Raw genomic sequence first — 19004 nt, forward strand, 5'->3', positions numbered from 1 at the left:
AATTTAGACTATGATTCTTTATAGATGGCATATATCAATGTTATTTTATGACATTAAATTTTTCTTCTCTTTCTTATATTATATATTTTTTATATTGATATAAAGTTTTGTATATTATTGTTATAAGTTTTTAACTTATATTATAATTATTCTCAACGCAACATGAATTTTGGGAAAATTAGAACTGAAAGTTTCATGACAATTTTCCAAAAGTATGACATACCACTTAGTTCTAAAAATAATCATATTTTACACGTGAAATGTTTTTGTAGAGAAGACATAGGAGAAGAATTATGAATCATTTCATAATTAGATATTTATCGTACCCCAAAGTGAAGGTAAGTACATTAATTGTGATTTATGTAAAAAGATAATTGAAAAGGGTACGTAGTCATTACCGTCACAGTAGTCATGAACATAATCATCAAAAGTGGAATGTAAATGAGAAATAAGGCAATGTTGGATTAAAAATAATCTTTGAAATCTATGAAAATATTTATTATTAACATGGCTTGTAAGCACATTAGTCACATACATGTAATGCGCTAAAATAATGCCTTGTCAAGTATCTACTAAAGGTAAACAAAATTGAGTGTTTCAATTATATTAATGTTTAAGATCCAGAAGATCTCACTTACATTAGTATCTCCAATCTCTTTTAAAAACAAAGAATGAAAAATTGGTGATATCAAATAGGGTTTAATATTTATCCTTTGTCCTTTATGCATTGTCTTTATATTTTGTTATTATAAAAAATACTATTTAGTTATATTTACTTCTTGAAACTAACATTTGTTGAAGAAAAAATATACATTATATTTGGTCTAACAAATTTGAAGGCTTCCTAAGAGTCATAATCTTGTTAATAAGTATAAATAAATTATGTACTTTAAATGCCTTCTATTCAGTCAGATTCAGAAGAAATTTGTTGAAATGGTTACCATATTGAAAATTTGAAGGAAAGTAATGTAGAGTGTATTCTTTTACTAAAAATATCTCCAGTAAGAATACATGGTAGAAAAGATATTGACTTTACCCTATTAGTTGTACTCTACAATCATAAAAGCAATTAAATTATAAGTTCAATACTCCAAAAATGTTCATGTTGGGACAATATCACTTTGGTTATATAGGATTTACAATGATTTGTTAAATTATTGATAAATCTGATGAACATCCATTAAACAATCAAAATATTTTATAGTCCAATGTGATTATTCACTTACAATAAAAAATTTATGATTAGGTTAATTTTTTCTAAAATGAGTCTTGAAACTCTATAATTTTCAATAAATAATATTTCATACAACTTGTTTTTTGAAGTAAGATGTGAGCTTTATTGAAAAGTTCATTATATTCATTTAGATCTTTGCACTAGTTAATGTGAAAATAAAGTGCGAAAAATACTCATTTGTGAGAAATTGAAATATCTAAAAAATGTATATCGTCATTGATGAGATCATAAACTTGGAAAGACCTTATGAAAAGTTATATACCTAAGAAATGACACAGGCTTAAGAGGTAGCTAAAAAAAAAAAAAAGAGAAAGGTGGTCTATGAACTTTACATAGACAACAAAGGTGTAGAATCATAAAGAAATAATCATCAATGTTATATCTATAGTTATATTAGCTACAAACATTGTAATCTATCAAGATCTACAAATCATTAATGAATTCACAGAAGGCTTGATTGGTCGTAACAGAAAAAAGCAATTTAAGTATAATTGACCTCTCTAGCCAAACATAGAGTATTTGAACTTACATTCCAAACATTTGAAGATGTCGAATTCATTGGGTACAAATGAGTATTTGCGTGGAAACATAATGAATATACTAAGGTCACTAGATATACAATATGCGTAAAGTTTCCTATCCATAATTGATTATTTGAATACATATTCTCCAATAACGAATACCATTATGTTTTGATTTGTAATCAATTTGGCATTTTTAAAAAGACTATAAATATATATCTAGTGAATATAGCAACAGTATATTTGTTTGCACCACTTCACACTTACATCTACTTGAGAATCTCTGAAAGATTTAAAGTGCCTGAAGTATATAAATCAAGTAATTGTAGTTTGTATTTAATTAAGCTATAATGATCCCTATATGGATTGAAATAACCTGGGTGCATGTAGTGTAATATTTTAAGTGGACGTATGCATGATAAAGGAATGATATATAAATGATCATATCTGCTTATGCATATTCATTACAAAAAAATTGAATATGAATATACTATTGTAACAATATATGTCAATGACATGAGTATTGAATATCTAAAAAGATTTATTAAAGAGCTTCTAAAACTATTGAATATCTAAAAGAAAAATTGAAATAAAAGATTTAGGAGAAATAAAATATTATCTTAGCTTGCAGATGGAGCATAAAGATAACAAAATATTTATTTATTAGTCTACATATATTAACAAAATCTTGAAACATTTCAATGTGAATAATATTCATCCATTGAGTACGTCATGGTTGTTTCATCTCTTGAACCTAAAAGGATTAATTTCACCTCAAAGAAAATGATAAAATGATACTTGGACCAAAAGTACTATATTTGAACGCAATAGATGTTTTATAATATTTGACTCATTACATTAGACTTTGCGTTCTCAATGAACTTGTTAGTGGGTTTTAGCTCAACACCAACAATATAACATTAGAATGACGTTAAATATCTTTCGTTACTTTTATGGAACAAAAGACTTAAGGCTATTATATTTAAATGAGCCAATATAAAATCTGAATCTTGTTGGTATGTTGATGTTAGATACCTCTCTAATCCTCACAAAACTTATTCACAAATATGATATGTTTATTCATACAATAGTATGACAATTTCATGGGCATCCACTAAACATAATTTTCTTACCACCTCCTCCAATCACTCAGAGATTTTTGCACTATATAAATCAAACAACGAATCTATACGGTTGCGATATGTCATCCACCATATTAGCTTTGCTTCTACTATAGACTTTTTAGTCATTATATATGATGACCATGATGCTTCCTGCTTGTATTGGTCTAGCTCAAGGAGGATACCTTAAAGGAGATAAATTCGAGAAGACATCATTAAAGCTCTTTTATACATTTAGCTCTAGTAGAGTTAGAAGATTGATACCCACCTATTATTCTCCATTGTTAATTATGCGACTTTATCTACATCATAAGTTGAAATATAACATTGGCATACAACTTTTGAGCAGATTATGTGATTAATCATGCTCTTTTGATGGAGAGAATTTCACTGGGGGAGTGAAATTTTCAAAGGGAAGAACTTCTACAACAAATTGAAAACTTGTGCACTATACTCTTTTTTCCTCTGATCAGGTTCTTATTCCACAAAATTTTACTGGTAAGGTTTTAATAAAGCAATATTAAAGCATGTCTAATCTCATTTATGATCATTTTAAAGTGATGGATATTCAAGGGGGAAGTGTAATGAAATAATGGATGATTATTTAATCTCTTAAATTAATACACTGCATTTAATCTGTTGAATTAATAGCCTTCAGTTGTTCATTCCTTTAATTTAAAGGGTGATTATTTTCACTATAAATAGTAATGAGATTGTAATGTAAATCATACCAAAAATATCGAAGAATTCAATAAAAGAAAGAGTTAATAGCCTCTGTTATTTTTCTTTTATCAATACTCTTATTCAATTATCAAACTAGTTAAATTATACCAACCTCTTCGTTGTTACAACAAAGTGTTAAAAACCAAAAAAAGGAAACCTAGTCAGTTAGGGGAAGAAAAAAAAAATGAACCGTCAACATCTTAAATTCATGATATGGGCGTGTGTTATTTTAAACGTAATAGGGTTAAAAATGTAAATTTAAGAAATAGGGGTTGAATGAGAATTTCGAAAGGGTGTAAATAAAATCAGACTCCAATGCGGCCCAGCCCACTTTATAAAACCTCGATTGCGTCAGCGCATCTTCATTTGAAACAATAAAACCCATGAACCCCCTATTCTCAAGCGTTTTGGTGTATTTGGTTTATGAATCTCAAGTGAAGCGCTAGTTCCATTCTCACCGAAGATTTACAAGAAAATGAAGAGCAGGGATACACTAACTTATCTCCTGATCATAATTTACTCAATTGCTGCCGTCTCCGCTGATTCGATCCATGGTTGTGGCGGATTCGTCGAGGTGAATCTTTATCTCTTTATTATTATTGCCTTTTTCTGGCTGCGGAGAGAATGCAAGAAAAGAAAGAAAATGGAAGAAAAGAAGGAGGAATCTAAAATCTTGGATAAATAAGGCTAATTCCCAGATACCTAGCTATGACGGAGTCTTTTTCCACTGAACGTAAAAATGCGGATCTAACGTTCTTGTGTTTTAAATTGGCATCAATTTTGTTGTTAGGAGAGTCAGTCTAACAAGGAATCGCTGTTTTATAGGCGAGTTCATCCTTGATAAAATCGAGGAAAGCAACGGATGCAAGATTGGATTATTCTCATGTTACTGTAAGAATAACCACTGTTTCTTACTAAAATAATCGGTTATACTATTGACTTTTTTTTTTTTTTAAATGTAACATGAGTCTTGAAATTTGTTGTGGGATATAACTATATCTTTTTCCAAATTTTAGGTTGAACTGCGTACATTGGATGGACTGGTGAAGGAGAGTACCCAGTGTGCTCCCAATGGTTATTACTTTATTCCAGTATATGACAAGGTGTGTTTCAAATTTAGTTGTTCTTGCGTTAGTCTTTAGATTATATAGTACTTACTATTGCTCCGTGCTTGCTGTTACAGAGAGTGGGGCAAATTCTATTAACCATTAAGTGATTATTATTTTCCCAATAATGTCTTCAAAGTTAGGTTTTATTCCATAAATTTTTTATTTATCCCTTCCAAACAACCCAGTGACCCATGGAGCCAAGGCCTATCATACATATGCTTGTTTTATACAGCCTGTTCTTGCATTTATTTGAGTTCATCTGATCAGTTTTATTTCTATTTCAGGGTTCTTTTGTGATTAAAGTCAACGGACCGGAAGGATGGTCATGGAACCCAGATAAGGTCCGTCAGTTCACTGTACTTGCACATAATTTCTCATGCTCTAGGTTTCCTTATCCTCCTCTGCCGTCTGTATTGTTTAGTCCCAAAATTAACTTCATGTTTAACCAAGCCAAAGAAATTGCAATTTGTAGGTGGCAGTCACTGTTGATGATACTGGTTGCAACGGTAACGAAGACATTAATTTTCGATTCACTGGGTTCGTTTTGATTTTTTTCATGTTAAAATTTATTTTTGATAATTGTCTGAGTTATATCATTCTCAATTTGAGTTCCAAGCTTGCCTCACTCTACATGTCTTGAAATTCACCATTCACACGTTAATAAATTTGAAGGTTTACCCTATTGGGTAGAGTTGTGGGAGCCATTGGTGGAGAGAGCTGTCTTGATAAAGGTGGAGGTCCTTCAAATGTGAATGTTGAACTTCTGTCTCATAGTGGTGATCTCATATCATCGGTCATAACATCATCGGAAGGGAGTTACTTGTTCAAAAACATCATTCCAGGTATAAAAGGCCCACTTCTTATCTTGTGCTTACGCGCCTGCACGCATATATTCTGAAAAATGGGGTTACTATACTGCCAATATTGCTTTTTGCATGTAGGAAAATACAAATTACGTGCTTCACATCCAAATTTAAGTGTTGAAGTCAGAGGTTCCACGGAGGTTGGATGCTATTGGTTTCAATTTCTTTTTTCACTGTTTTGGGCTGTTATATTTCTTGCCAATCATACCTTTCAATATTGTGGTTTTGATTGCAAATAAACCTTGTAACTAATTCATGTGGAAATACTTTTCTTTCAGGTGGAATTAGGGTTTGAAAATGGTGAAGTTGACGATATTTTCTTTGCCCCTGGGTATGAAATCCGTGGGCTCGTTGTTGCTCAGGTACTGTAGAGCCAGGAGTGGCCTGAATATATATTATTTTTGGTTATTATATTCATCAATTAGTAAGAGATTCTAAAGATTGATAATAAAACTGGAATGTTTTTTACATCTTACCGTTCATTTTTTTTAATGTTATTTTATTTTAAAATTATATCAGCATTATTTTGTTTCATAGTAGAAAAATGGTTTGTTTTCACATTGATTGAGATGGGCTATATTTTGGAAGTAGAAAGTTTTGTTCCTTTGAGTTTTGGAAGTAAAATTGGATCCCAGACTGATCATCATCTAAACATGTGCGGTAGTTTGCTTTTCCCTTTTCCATCAATAATTGAAGTTCATTGTGCTATTTTGTTAGGGAAATCCAATATTGGGAGTGCACATATATTTGTATTCAGATGATGTTGGTAACGTAGACTGTCCACAAGGTTCTGGTAATGCCCTGGGAGAAAGAAAAGCTCTCTGTCATGCTGTATCGGATGCTGATGGAAAGTTCATGTTTAAATCAGTGCCTTGCGGTAATTCTAATGCTCTCAGTTCTATTTGTGAATAAATGTCTAAATTGTATTATATGTTGATTTTCTGTTCATATAACTTCCTTCCCACTTATTTGAATATTTTATAAACCTGCTTCCCTTTATGAATACGTTTGGTATAAGCCCAAAATTAGTCTTTTTAATGCAGTTTAATGTCAGGTTGGTTTTGCAATTTACTTGAGAATTTTTGCACTTGCCAAAAGAAGCTGAGTTTATGTTGCTCCATTGTGGTTGATAGTTGTTAATCTGTAGACTTAGGTAGCTTTTGTTTTTTTGTCGAAATATGAATAGATCTAAGTACAAATGGCATCTTGTTTGTTTTTATAAATAAATAAAAAAAAATTTAAACATGGTTATTGACATTTATGTCCTTGCAAGTCAAAATGAAAAAGTATTAGGTTTTATAGTTTAGGATATAAATATATTTAATAGAGACGTTTTTGTGATATACTATTTACATCCCATTTTGACCTTTTCCTATTCAGATAAAAGTCACAAAAATTTACTTTCTCTATTGAGATGTAAATACTTAAAATCAATCATAAGTTACAAAAAACAAACAAGCAAATTAAAAAAAAAAATCTCAATTTAATAAAACTTCAGACCTCAGACGTTTAACAAACTAGACCTTAGCATAACATCCGGTTGCCGGTCTAGCCATAGCTGTTTTCTGATGAGAAAAGTAGGAATTTTAGGTTAGTTATTGGCGTCTTGAGATGTCAAATTCCCATTCTGCAGTGCTTTTAGTCACTTTAAAGTTCCTGTTTAGCTGCTGAGGTTTTTTTTTCCATATGCATTGTCTTGAAGGATGAGTTTATTTGTACTAGAACTATGATCTTCATTGCTACATTATAACAGAGGTTGATTGTGCTATGGTTGAAAAGGCGGGCAAAAATAAAGCTTATCAAATTCTAGTTAAGATGGATTGGTTTATATGTGTCCTATGAATGACTTTTTACATCCGCTTATGTAACTTTTCATTTGGTTCCTACTTCTGCATATTATTAAATGCTTGATGAAATTGTTAAATTCATATTTATGTCGTATGGGTGCTTTTTTGTCTTCTTATATAACCTTTTACTTGGTGTATATTTCTCAAGATGACATATCACCATTTAGCTGGTTTTATACATCCAGCTAAGCTGAAATGCATTAAGATTCACATATTCATGCATCTTGGCGTTTATTTTGTGATTCTATTGATTCCAGAGTCTGATGAAGTTGATTATTTACAGGACAATATGAACTTGTACCTCACTACAAGGGCGAGAATACAGTATTTGATGTTTCCCCTTCTCTCGTGTCAATGTCTGTTAGGCATCAACATGTGACAGTTCCTGAAAAGTTCCAGGTAAAGTGTTTAGTTGTCCACATTAGGATGCCCGGATTTGCATCCTTAGTTGGCCCTGGATTCTATCCATGCATGTTATCAATCACCCATTTGATGAGATTGGAATGCTTTTGTGATTTGGTCCCAACAGACGCTGTAGATTGTAGACTACTTTATATCTTAAATGCAAAACCACTTTATTTCCTTAAGCTCATGAAACTATTCAGAATTATCGACATTGCTATTCCTTTTGCACATGAATATGAATGTATTCAATTCTCTATTCTCTGTTTTTGTAGGTCACAGGATTTTCTGTTGGGGGTCGTGTAGTTGATGAAAATGACATGGGAGTGGAAGGTGTCAAAATATTAGTTGATGGTCATGAGAGGTCTATTACGGACAGGGATGGCTATTATAAGCTTGATCAGGTATGAAGGAATATATTGTTTATTCGTTTATCTCTGTGGTCATGGATGATCTATGTACGCATTTTGTAGCTGAGCATGCTAACTTTTTGGTGCCACAACATGTTTATTTTGAGGCTGGTGCATGCTAACTTTTTGGTCTTAACACGGTATCAAATTCTCTGTTCTTATTTGCTTTTCATCGTTTGTTTTTGTTTATTTATCCTTAAATCTAAATTTGGTTGATGATAGAAAATAAGTTGCTGCTTCTAAATAGTTTCTTGCGGATTCTCAAGAAATTCCTCTGTATCTGTGGAGCTACTAGGAGATGTACTGAGCTAGCTTTTGTTTCAAACTCAAGATGATTGTCTTTGGTTTATTTGAATTATATCTTACTTTCATGGAGAGTGGATGAATGTTTTCTTGGGCTGATATGAAAGGAATAGATGTGGATGGTCAAGGAAACCAGATTAATGCAGTATAATCAATTCATTTTTTTTTTTTTAATTCGCTAAGCTCTTGATAATTTTAGGTCACATCAAATCGCTATACAATAGAGGCAGTGAAGGTTCACTACAAGTTCAACAAACTGAAGGAGTATATGGTAAAGCATAATTCAAAATGCATTATATATCCTTTTCTTGTTCAATGGGACAGTATATTCATATTTGGGGGTCAACTTACTGATACTTTCCTGGCCTTTTCCCCATTTTAACTGGCATGTCTTTTAGGTTTTGCCAAATATGGCTTCAATTGCTGATATAAAAGCCATTTCTTATGACATTTGTGGGGTAGTTCGGACGGTTGGTTCAGGCAACAAGGTTAAGGTAATTTCCAAATTTACTTTCTTGTCATCTAGATGCATTTGAACTTTGTGCTAATTTGTTATACAATTTTTCATCTCAGGTAGCATTGACTCATGGACCGGATAAAGTCAAGCCTCAAGTGAAACAGACAGATAATAATGGAAACTTCTGCTTTGAGGTATGTTTCGACACAGCCCCACCCTGTCTAAGCACAAACAGAAATTAAATGGAACCTCATTTTGAGGATGGTGAGCGCCTGAGCTGGGTTAAACTTCTTGGTTCATTGTAGGAGATCTAACCAACTAAGCAATCCCCTTGAGGAACCAATATAGTATGAGTACACCAAATTTTTGTGGGATGTTTTTGTTGCTAGTACTATCTTGTTTTATATTGGGTTGTGTGGTTTTTTTTTTTTTTTTCCAATACGTTGTGATCCAATGAATCCTTGATGCAAAATGTAAATTTATCAACCTGAGTTTTTAAATCATCTTTTATATATCGTATGGAAGAGGTAGAATGTCTTGTTTAGGATGAATTAATGCAGTTTGATTTTTACTACCAGCAGTAATCTTAAACAGAAAGTTCGATTAAAAAATCGGTACTGGTGTAATTAGATAAATCCACAATTTTACTCAAACAGATAATGTAGTAAGCAATTAGGCATTAAACATAATATAGCCTGCTGTTTTTGAACTCTTTTCCGTAAAATCACATATGCGATTAAGTGTAACACATCTATTTTCTAGATGAGTTACATTCTCTCCTTCTCTGTCTTCATCATTGTTACAGGTTCCACCAGGTGAATACCGCTTATCTGCAATGGCTGCTACACCTGAGAGCTCTTCGGGAATTCTATTTTTACCACCTTATGCAGATGTAGTAGTCAAGAGTCCATTGTTAAACATTGAATTTTCTCAGGTAAAATTATTCATATTTCTCACACTTTGAAAGCGTTAGTTTCATCCTTTATATGGTGGAAGTCAATTTATCAAGTTAAACATAGAATTTTTGTTGGCTGATTGGTCAGGTTATAAAAATGTTGAGCAATTTTTTAGAAGGAAGGTTACTTTATTTTATTCTGTTATTGGTGACAACCAAATTTATAATTGGGGATTTATATATTTTCTTTTTAAGAATATTAGCAAGCTGTAAACAATGCTTCTAAATATCTTCTTCTTCCTTTTATTTATTTATTTATTTTAATTTTTAATTTGTCCTTTTTTTTGTTATAATGAAAAAGGGCACCGCATGGGCATTTCAAAGACCTCACAGGCTTAAAATAAATGAGCTTGCTTTTTGGTAATTTCTTATTGCTGATGCGTTTTTTTTTTTTCCTTAAATCATTATGAAGGCACTGGTCAATGTGCTTGGTAATGTAGCTTGCAAGGAGAGATGTGGTCCACTTGTGACCGTTACCCTAATGAGATTGGGTCAAAAACATTATGATGGGACAGAGAAAAAGACTGTTAGTTTGACTGATGATAGTGATCAGTTTCTCTTTCGTGATGTTCTCCCTGGAAAATACAGGCTCGAGGTACAGTTCTTTTTTTTATATTCTCTTTTATTTTGTTTTACCATTCACGTGCCCCATCCCAATCTAAATTAAACTTATTCCCTTGAAATTGAACCCTTGACCTCTTACTTCCACGCCAAGTAACCAACCAACTGGCTAGTGCTTCTCTATTTCTTATATTATATATTGTAGATAAATGAACAAGAACAGTCATGTGGAGATGGCTATGTAGTTGTGTGTTATCCTACTGCTATTGAAGTGTTTCATGCACTTTGGAGCTTTTTAAAATTTTATGATTTTTGAATCTCCATCCTTATTGTTTGTTGCCTTTTAAGGTCAAACGCACTTCCCGAGAAGCTTCGTCCATGGAAGATAATTGGTGCTGGGAGCAGAGCTTCATTGGTGTGGATGTTGGCACTAATGATGTTAAAGGTGTTGAATTCGTTCAGAAGGGTTATTGGTTAAATGTTATATCCACTCACGACGTAGATGCTTACATGACTCAACAAGATGGCTCACATGTTCCTTTGAAAGTGAAGGTAGTCTTTTTGTTTGCTAGAAACTCCAAGTGAAAATTCATATGAGACATCAGCGATACATATCCATTCATTTATTTTCATACTTGTTCCTTCGTGAAATGCAGAAAGGTTCACAGCATATATGTGTCGAATCTCCTGGGGTTCATAACCTTCACTTTGTTAATCCATGCGTCTTCTTTGGGAGTCCGGTACTGAAGATGGACACATCAAACCCATCGGTACAGTATTTACATAACTTTTCTCTTGTGCTTTGTGACTTTGACATTATGAATGCCTTTTTTCCTTCTATATTTGTTGCATCTAATTTTCCTTTTTTAGTCACATCGTTTATTTTATTTCTGTAGCCTATTTATCTCAAAGGGGAGAAATATCAACTCAGAGGACATATCAATGTTCAGTCTAGGTCACCTATTGGTGTACATGAATTACCTGAAAATATCATTGTGGACATTCTCAATGGTGATGGCAGTATTAGTAATAGAACAACGGCCACACTTACATCCCCTGCAAATGATCAAACAAGCTATGCTGTTTACGGATTTTCTTTGTGGGCTAACCTTGGAGACCAACTCACTTTTGTTCCTAGGGACCCAAGGTACATGTTTCTAATTGCAGTTCTCAATTTTTCTTTATTATCTGTGTCAGTTATACATATCTTGATTATTTTAAGGTTGTACAGCATGCATACAGCTCATTTATCTTGAGCATGTGGAATATGATATATATAAGAGCAGCAGTCATTGTATTATTTACATATTGCTTCATAGGAATGCATGAATCGTTTGGGAAGTGGTATTTTCTTTTGATTAGAGAAAAAAGATTTTACCAGCTCAGCTAATTGTTTTCATTTTATTTTTTCTTGTTTCTCTCTCTTATTATTTTCCCTTGCTTTATCGTGTGGCATCACACCACTATGATTTCTATATCTTTGTGGCTTCTGTTGAACCACTTCTTGCTGTTAACTAGCATTCTCTCTCCACCATTTATGCATTCAAATTTAACTGTGATCTGCTGCAGGGGTAATGAAGAAAAGAAAATCTTGTTTTATCCTAGACAACGTCAGGTGAGCATTACTTGGGGGAGTGCAAAAGTTATTCTGCAATATTGAATCAGTCTTTGTAATTTTCTTATTTCATGCTGTTAGGTCTCTGTGACAAATGATGGTTGCCAAGCTTTAATCCCCGCTTTCTCTGGTCGACTAGGGCTGTACACTGAGGGATCAGTTTCTCCCCCACTTTCTGGTGTTAATATAAGGATTATTGCTGCAGAAGACAGCCAAATTGCTTCATTGAAGAAAGGTCATTTAGCACTTGAAACTTCTACTGGGGCAGATGGTTCCTTTATTGGGGGTCCTCTTTATGACGATATAACCTACAACGTTGAGGCTTCAAAGGTCTGGATGACTTTTCTTTTTCTTTGAGATAATTCTATACAACTCTACTTTCATGTTATATAACTAAATATATTCAAGTGACATGCTTCCTGTAATTAACTAAATATATTCAAGTGACATGCTTCCTGTAATTAACTTATTTCTTTTTTATGTTCTTATGTTTTGTATACTTCTTTTCTTCAGGTAGATCCAAATTCCAAAATGCTATTACAGTATTATGTGGTTGATAAACTAATCACTTGTTTTCTGAGACTGGCCTAACATTTGGTTCTAAATCTGATTATAGTCTCTGATGTTGACAAAAATTCCAATAGTTTATTATAGTTACAGATTCCTTTACATCTCACTTTCATCTTGTGCAGCCTGGCTATTATCTGAGACAAGTAGGTCCAAATTCTTTCTCTTGTCAGAAGCTTAGCCAAATATCTGTACGCATATATTCTAAAGATGATGCTGGAGAACCTATTCCTTCCGTGCTATTATCACTGAGTGGTGATGATGGTTATAGGAATAACTCAGTATCTTGGGCTGGCGGAAGTTTTCACTTTGATAACCTATTTCCTGGGAATTTCTACCTGCGTCCTCTACTCAAGGTACTGTCTTTCTTGGTGGCATTTTGTCCGAATAGATATTATATATTTGTTTCCTATCCCAAAGCCCAATTGAAACATGGTATTTTCAGTTGGGAACTGCTGCCTGCATTCAGAATCTCTGCATTAAGCTATTTAATTCAGCATTGTGGTTAGTATAAAAAATGTTAAACCATGAGTTAAATTGCTCCTTTTGTAGATGTTATTATATTGTTTACCTTGTGACTGTGTGAACTATCTGTCACAAAGTTCAATTTCAGGGTCTGGAACAACATGATTATGTTTGTTGTTAATGCCAGATGCTGCTGCAACTACCTCATTCAATGTTCTGTCCTTGTTTCTGTAGGAGTATGCTTTTTCACCTCCGGCACAGGCAATAGAACTTGGTTCTGGGGAGTCTAGAGAAGTGATTTTCCAAGCAACCCGTGTTGCTTACAGGTTATTTCATTGTCTCTGCTTACCTTGCAGTTGTTGTTTCTTTTGTTTCTTCCCTTCCTTGCAAAGAGAATACAGCTTCACTTTCTTTCTCCTTTTGGTTAAAATATGAACCTGGGATCTAAGCCAATTACTTAGTTGCCTCGAACAAGTCTCTATCTGATCACTGCATGGCATTCCTCAAGATGTTACCCTCATACGCTCTGTCTTCTTCTCTATCTTAAACTCCTCGTCTTCAGTCGTCAGATGCTTCAAATATTAAGCTTTAGCTTCGGTGGTTCTTCTCTTGTAGAAATCCCAAGACCAATGGTTGCTTTACATTTTCGTAATTTTCAATTTTCCCTACAATTAATAAAATTAGAATGTTGTATAAACCATACTTACAATTTGCTGCAAATTTCTAGTTGAGGTATTCATCTCCAACATCTATTTCTGAGATACTAATACAGTTGCATTCTCTCAGTGCTACAGGTACAATAACCCTGTTGTCTGGCCAGCCAAAAGATGGCGTGTCAGTCGAAGCACGTTCAGAGTCAAAAGGCTACTATGAGGAGACAGTGACGGATACATCTGGAAGTTATCGTCTCAGAGGATTGCATCCTGACACAACTTACGTAATCAAAGTAGTCAAAAAGGATGGCTTTGGTAGTACTAAAATTGAGCGTGCATCTCCTGAATCTGTTACTGTGAAGGTTAATATTGTTGCATTATTTTATTTCATTCATTTTCTTTCACGTTTAAAAAGGTGATGTAATATCAAATATGATTATTGTATGGAAAGAATGCCTCAGAATGTTATTTCAACATCTTTTATGTATATGAGGTCCTTGTAATGCTGAGAACCTATTTTTGTTATCTAGATGAAGCTGAAATTCCAACAGAAAAGATAAAAAGGGTTCTACCAGATATCATACAGAGGGTCTTTCTAATATGTTCACTCTTATTATTATTTTTTTTTGCTTATCATTTGTTCTTATTGGCATTCAATATGTGAACTCTGGTGTGCTATCCTGGTTGATTTTGTAGGTTGGATCTGGTGATATCAAGGGATTGGACTTTTTGGTCTTTGAACAGCCAGAGAAGACTATTTTAAGTGGCCACGTTGAAGGAAATAGAATCAAAGAACTAAATTCACATCTCCTGGTGGAAATCAAGTCAGCTAGTGACACGTCTAAGGTGGAGTCTGTTATTTCGCTACCAATGTCCAACTTCTTCCAGGTGAAGGACTTACCCAAGGGTAAGCATCTTCTGCAGCTGAGATCTAGTCTCCCATCAAGCACCCATAGATTTGAATCGGAGATTATTGAAGTTGATCTAGAGAAAAATGCACAAATTCATGTGGGTCCACTCAGATACAGTGTTGAAGAGAATCATCACAAACAGGTATATTTCAGTTATGACAAATGCATAGTGTCAGTTAGAACCTTGCACATGACAGAATAATAATGAGTTGGAGATTATTTCTCACCCTCCGATAAATAATTGATTGTTGATTTCATGTTCTTACCATTAGGTATTGTATTGTTTTTGTTTCTTATTTTCAACTTCTGTGTCTTCTACCTATAAAGAACTCTAGCTCTAGTAGGTTAATTTATGAAGTAGATCCTTTTCTCTTCCATAACCTTTTTCCTTTCCAACAGGACTTAACTCCTGCACCAGTATTTCCCCTTATTGTTGGAGTATCAGTGATTGGTCTTTTTATCAGTATGCCAAGGTAAGGTAGCACTTTTTACCCCATTATGTTCTTGCTTCTTGAAGTAGCATAATTTTAAATGGACTCTGGTTATTGATTATTATTTTTCTTTATTATATTGTACTGAAGATTGAAGGATCTATACCAAGCTGCAATGGGAATTCCAACACCTGGGTTTATTGCGACTGCAAAAAAGGAAGCACGGAAGCCAGTTGTGAGAAAGAAGACATACTGAATATCCGTTTTGCAGTCATTATGGGATTACACTAGTAACATAAGGATAGGTAAAAGTACAAACAAAGGGAAGGAAAGGGATGATGGAAACAAAGAAAGGGAAAAGCTCAACTGTCTAGATGGGTTTATTGCCACTGTAAAAGGCATCTCCGTGTAGTAAGAAGGATAGAAGAGATCCCATTTTTCATCGACACAAGGGCTTAAAAATTGACAACTAAGGTTAGTTGAGGGTTTTTTTATTTTCTTTTTCTTTTTTTTAACTTCCTTAGGACGTTTGGCGCGATTATATTTACAATTTTGTATGTTCCATCTTGAAAGGAGGGGCTGTTTTGTATGTACCCATTTGAAGAAATTTATTAAAATAGCACAAAACTTAATGCAGTCGATTTTATATAAATTCGAGCTCTTCGATGCCATGGGAACAATTGGAATCGGATGCACATTCGTTTCAAGCGGGATCTACTTTAGACTAGAATTTTCACCTGGTTCAGGTAAATGCCTTGGGACACCATCTTGCTCGGTTTGTGGAATCTTTTGTTTTTCACTTCGAGACGCTGCACCCGCACTAATCTGTTTAACTTGGTACATTATTTATAGTTATATTAACTAGTTATACCATAGGACAAAACTAGGATCTTACTCCCAATGGTTTGTAACTTTGTATCAAAATCGATTAGTTGAATCTGCGCAACCATAAAGTACACTCTTTTTGAGCCGATATGAACTTATGGAGTCTGAAAGTATCATATCACTTCATTTAGCAGTTGATGAGAGATCGTTCCCCGAGAGCACTTGATTTATTGGAGTAGATGAAGAAACAAAGAAGGATTTAGAAAAGCCTGATTAAAATAAGAAAAAAGAAGAAGAAGACAAACCACAAACGTCGAGAAGGGTTGAAGGAGAGAGCATAGAGGTAAGGAAAAGATACAATTATGTGCCAAAATTTTGGAATCTTTTAGCCTATCTAATTTTTAACAAACAACCGGGGCTTCAGCATTAACAATAAAAAGAAGCATTTGCACCATTGAATTACTTTTCCGTTAAATCGAAGGTGAAAGTGGGATAACAAAATAAAATCTAAATAATAAAACAAAATAAAATTGGGAGTATCTTGCACCTGTCGGACCCTAAATTATGATATGATAAAAATAAGAACGAGGCATAAGCGAAATGGAAAATTCCTGTAATTATGGCAGATTTCGCAATAATAACAAATAGTGATATTTAAGGCTTGTTCGGTACCATTTTTGAGCCTTTGTTTTCATTATCGTTTTGAGAGTACAGGGATAATACATGTTCAAATGAGCTGAATTCAAAAAATAGATTACAAAGAAGAAATTTAGATTCACTTTTATAATTGTTAAAGTAAGAATATGTTTAATATGTTCTCCACGTATTAGAAAACTTATAAACTCAAAAATAAATTAAAGGGAAAAGGATATAGAGACCCCCAATATTTGAATAAGAGACACAGAGACCCCCAACGTTTGAAAAAGGGACACAAAATCCCCTAATGTTTAAAAAAAGACACTCAGACCCCTATTTGTTAACAGAAATTATAATTTTAAAGTGCAATTACCATTATACCCTTATAGCATATTAAAAAATAATTGTTCATTGTCCAATTTATTCCTATATTATTAATAAAATTACGAATATAACTTCATTACCCAATTTTTTCATTTAATTTTTATCAAATTTTCTCTTCAAACTAAATAAATTTAATCCATTGCTCAAGAATAAAAATAAATTAAATTGATTATTAATATAATAAAAATAAAAATTCTCCATATGTCAATTTATTGAATATGTTATTTAGTACAATTACGATTATGTAATTATTGTTGTAACCAATTTTTTTTATTTTTTTGATTATATAAGTTTAAATGGAGAATTGTTATTTTTATTATATTAGTAATCAATTTAATTTATTTTTATTCTTGAGCAATGGATTAAATTTATTTAGTTGAAGAGAAAATTTGACAAAAATTAAATGGAAAAATTAGATAATGAAGTTATATTTGTAATTTTATTAATAATATAGGAATAAATTGGACAATGAACAATTCTTTTTTAATATGCTATAAGAGTATAATGGTAATTGCATTTTAAAATTATAATTTCTGTTAACAAATAGGGGTTTGAGTGTCTTTTTTTAAATATTAGGAAATTTTGTGTTGCTTTTTCAAACATTGGGAGTCTCTGTATCCCTTATTCAAACATTGTGGATCTCCGTGCCCTTTTCCCTAAATTAAAAAACAAAATCCAAATGCTCTTAGCCTAATCTCTTCATCCCCATCTCTTCGTCCAACAACTTTGACTCCCTCTCTCTCAATCTACTCATAGTGGCTATTACTCTCTCTTGGTGTGCCCAAATTAGTTGTACTCCATCTCCGCCGCTGCTATTGTTTCTATTCCGTCTCCACTGCTGCTGCTACTCCGTCTCCACCGTAGCTACTTCGTCTCTGTATCCCTTATTCAAACATTGTGGATCTCCGTGCCCTTTTCCCTAAATTAAAAAACAAAATCCAAATGCTCTTAGCCTAATCTCTTCATCCCCATCTCTTCGTCCAACAACTTTGACTCCCTCTCTCTCAATCTACTCATAGTGGCTATTACTCTCTCTTGGTGTGCCCAAATTAGTTGTACTCCATCTCCGCCGCTGCTATTGTTTCTATTCCGTCTCCACTGCTGCTGCTACTCCGTCTCCACCGTTGCTGCTTCGTCTCTGCCATTGCCGCTACTGCTCTCTCTGCTCCATCTCTACTATTGTGAGTTATTGGTTTTTTTTTTTATTTGAGTAAATTTTTAGTAATTATTATTTCTTTTGTTAATGTGGTTTTATTCTTGTTTAGAATTAATTATCTTTTTGTGGTGGAAAATCGTGCAAATGCATACTATCTACCATTTTGATGTTGAGTTTCACAGCAAAACATTTGGGGGTTGTGAGTCATCGAGAGTATTGGTTGCCCTTGTCTAATTCCATTGTCATTTTATTTAATATATTAGGGACCCAAAGCATATTAATGCAAAAATTATGGAGATTAGGATGAATTGATCATAATAATATCATACTGCATTCATTTAGATGCGATTGTTTCAGTGTCCATTGCCTTGAATTCATATGATTTCATTGTTCTTAATTTTTTGTTGTGCTGTGAAAAAATGAGTTAAAAAAAAAATAACAAGAGCGTGGTCTTGATTTGAATTGGTCAATTTATAGTATAATATATTTGATTTTGATATGTCCAATTTTGAATCTATGACATGTTGCTGAAATTTTCATGCTATGTTAAATTTGATTAATTCCTAATGTTTAAGCTATGTGTATGTAGGAGCATTTTCTTTAATTTGATTAATAATATGTAGATAGGTAGATAGATAGATAGATAGTAACATTCAATTTTAATTTATGACATGTTGCTCAAATGGCTTTCATGCAATGTTGAATTTGATTAATTTCAAAATGCAAGTGATAGGTTGCGGTTGAGGACTTTGATGTGGAAGATATAGCTACCAATGAAGAAGGAGATATTAGTAGGTCATTTACTAATATTGATTTATCTCTAGAAGTGTTGTAAAGATAAATGATACAAGAGAT

The 19004-nt window shown here is 33.1% G+C and overlaps 1 protein-coding gene across 3 annotated transcripts; it reads left to right on the plus strand.

Annotated features, from left to right (window-relative positions):
• Positions 1–3973: 3973 nt before the first annotated feature.
• On the plus strand, positions 3974–16127 carry LOC102610854 (uncharacterized). 3 transcript variants are annotated; one of them, XR_003062459.2, is made up of 28 exons: positions 3975–4173; positions 4425–4490; positions 4616–4702; positions 4993–5049; positions 5181–5245; positions 5381–5550; positions 5650–5711; positions 5850–5933; positions 6289–6448; positions 7702–7817; positions 8096–8224; positions 8733–8804; positions 8932–9027; positions 9107–9184; positions 9796–9924; positions 10358–10540; positions 10855–11058; positions 11163–11276; positions 11403–11653; positions 12076–12121; positions 12203–12451; positions 12814–13044; positions 13388–13479; positions 13940–14168; positions 14503–14859; positions 15117–15190; positions 15299–15622; positions 15786–16127. XR_003062459.2 is itself a non-coding variant. In XM_006492292.3 (27 exons), the coding sequence occupies exons 1-26, from the start codon at positions 4075–4077 to the stop codon at positions 15192–15194; spliced, it is 3504 nt and encodes a 1167-aa protein (XP_006492355.2). In that variant the 5' UTR covers positions 3974–4074; the 3' UTR covers position 15195; positions 15299–15784. The 3 variants fall into 3 exon arrangements, 2 of the variants coding, with proteins under 2 accessions (XP_006492355.2, XP_006492354.2); XM_006492292.3 differs by lacking the exon at positions 15786–16127 and having other exon boundaries at positions 3974–4173; positions 15117–15195; positions 15299–15784; XM_006492291.4 differs by lacking the exon at positions 15786–16127 and having other exon boundaries at positions 15299–15784.
• Positions 16128–19004: the final 2877 nt, after the last annotated feature.

The sequence above is a fragment of the Citrus sinensis genome, chromosome 3 (assembly GCF_022201045.2).
Source record: "Citrus sinensis cultivar Valencia sweet orange chromosome 3, DVS_A1.0, whole genome shotgun sequence".
Classification (NCBI taxonomy): Eukaryota; Viridiplantae; Streptophyta; class Magnoliopsida; order Sapindales; family Rutaceae; genus Citrus; species Citrus sinensis.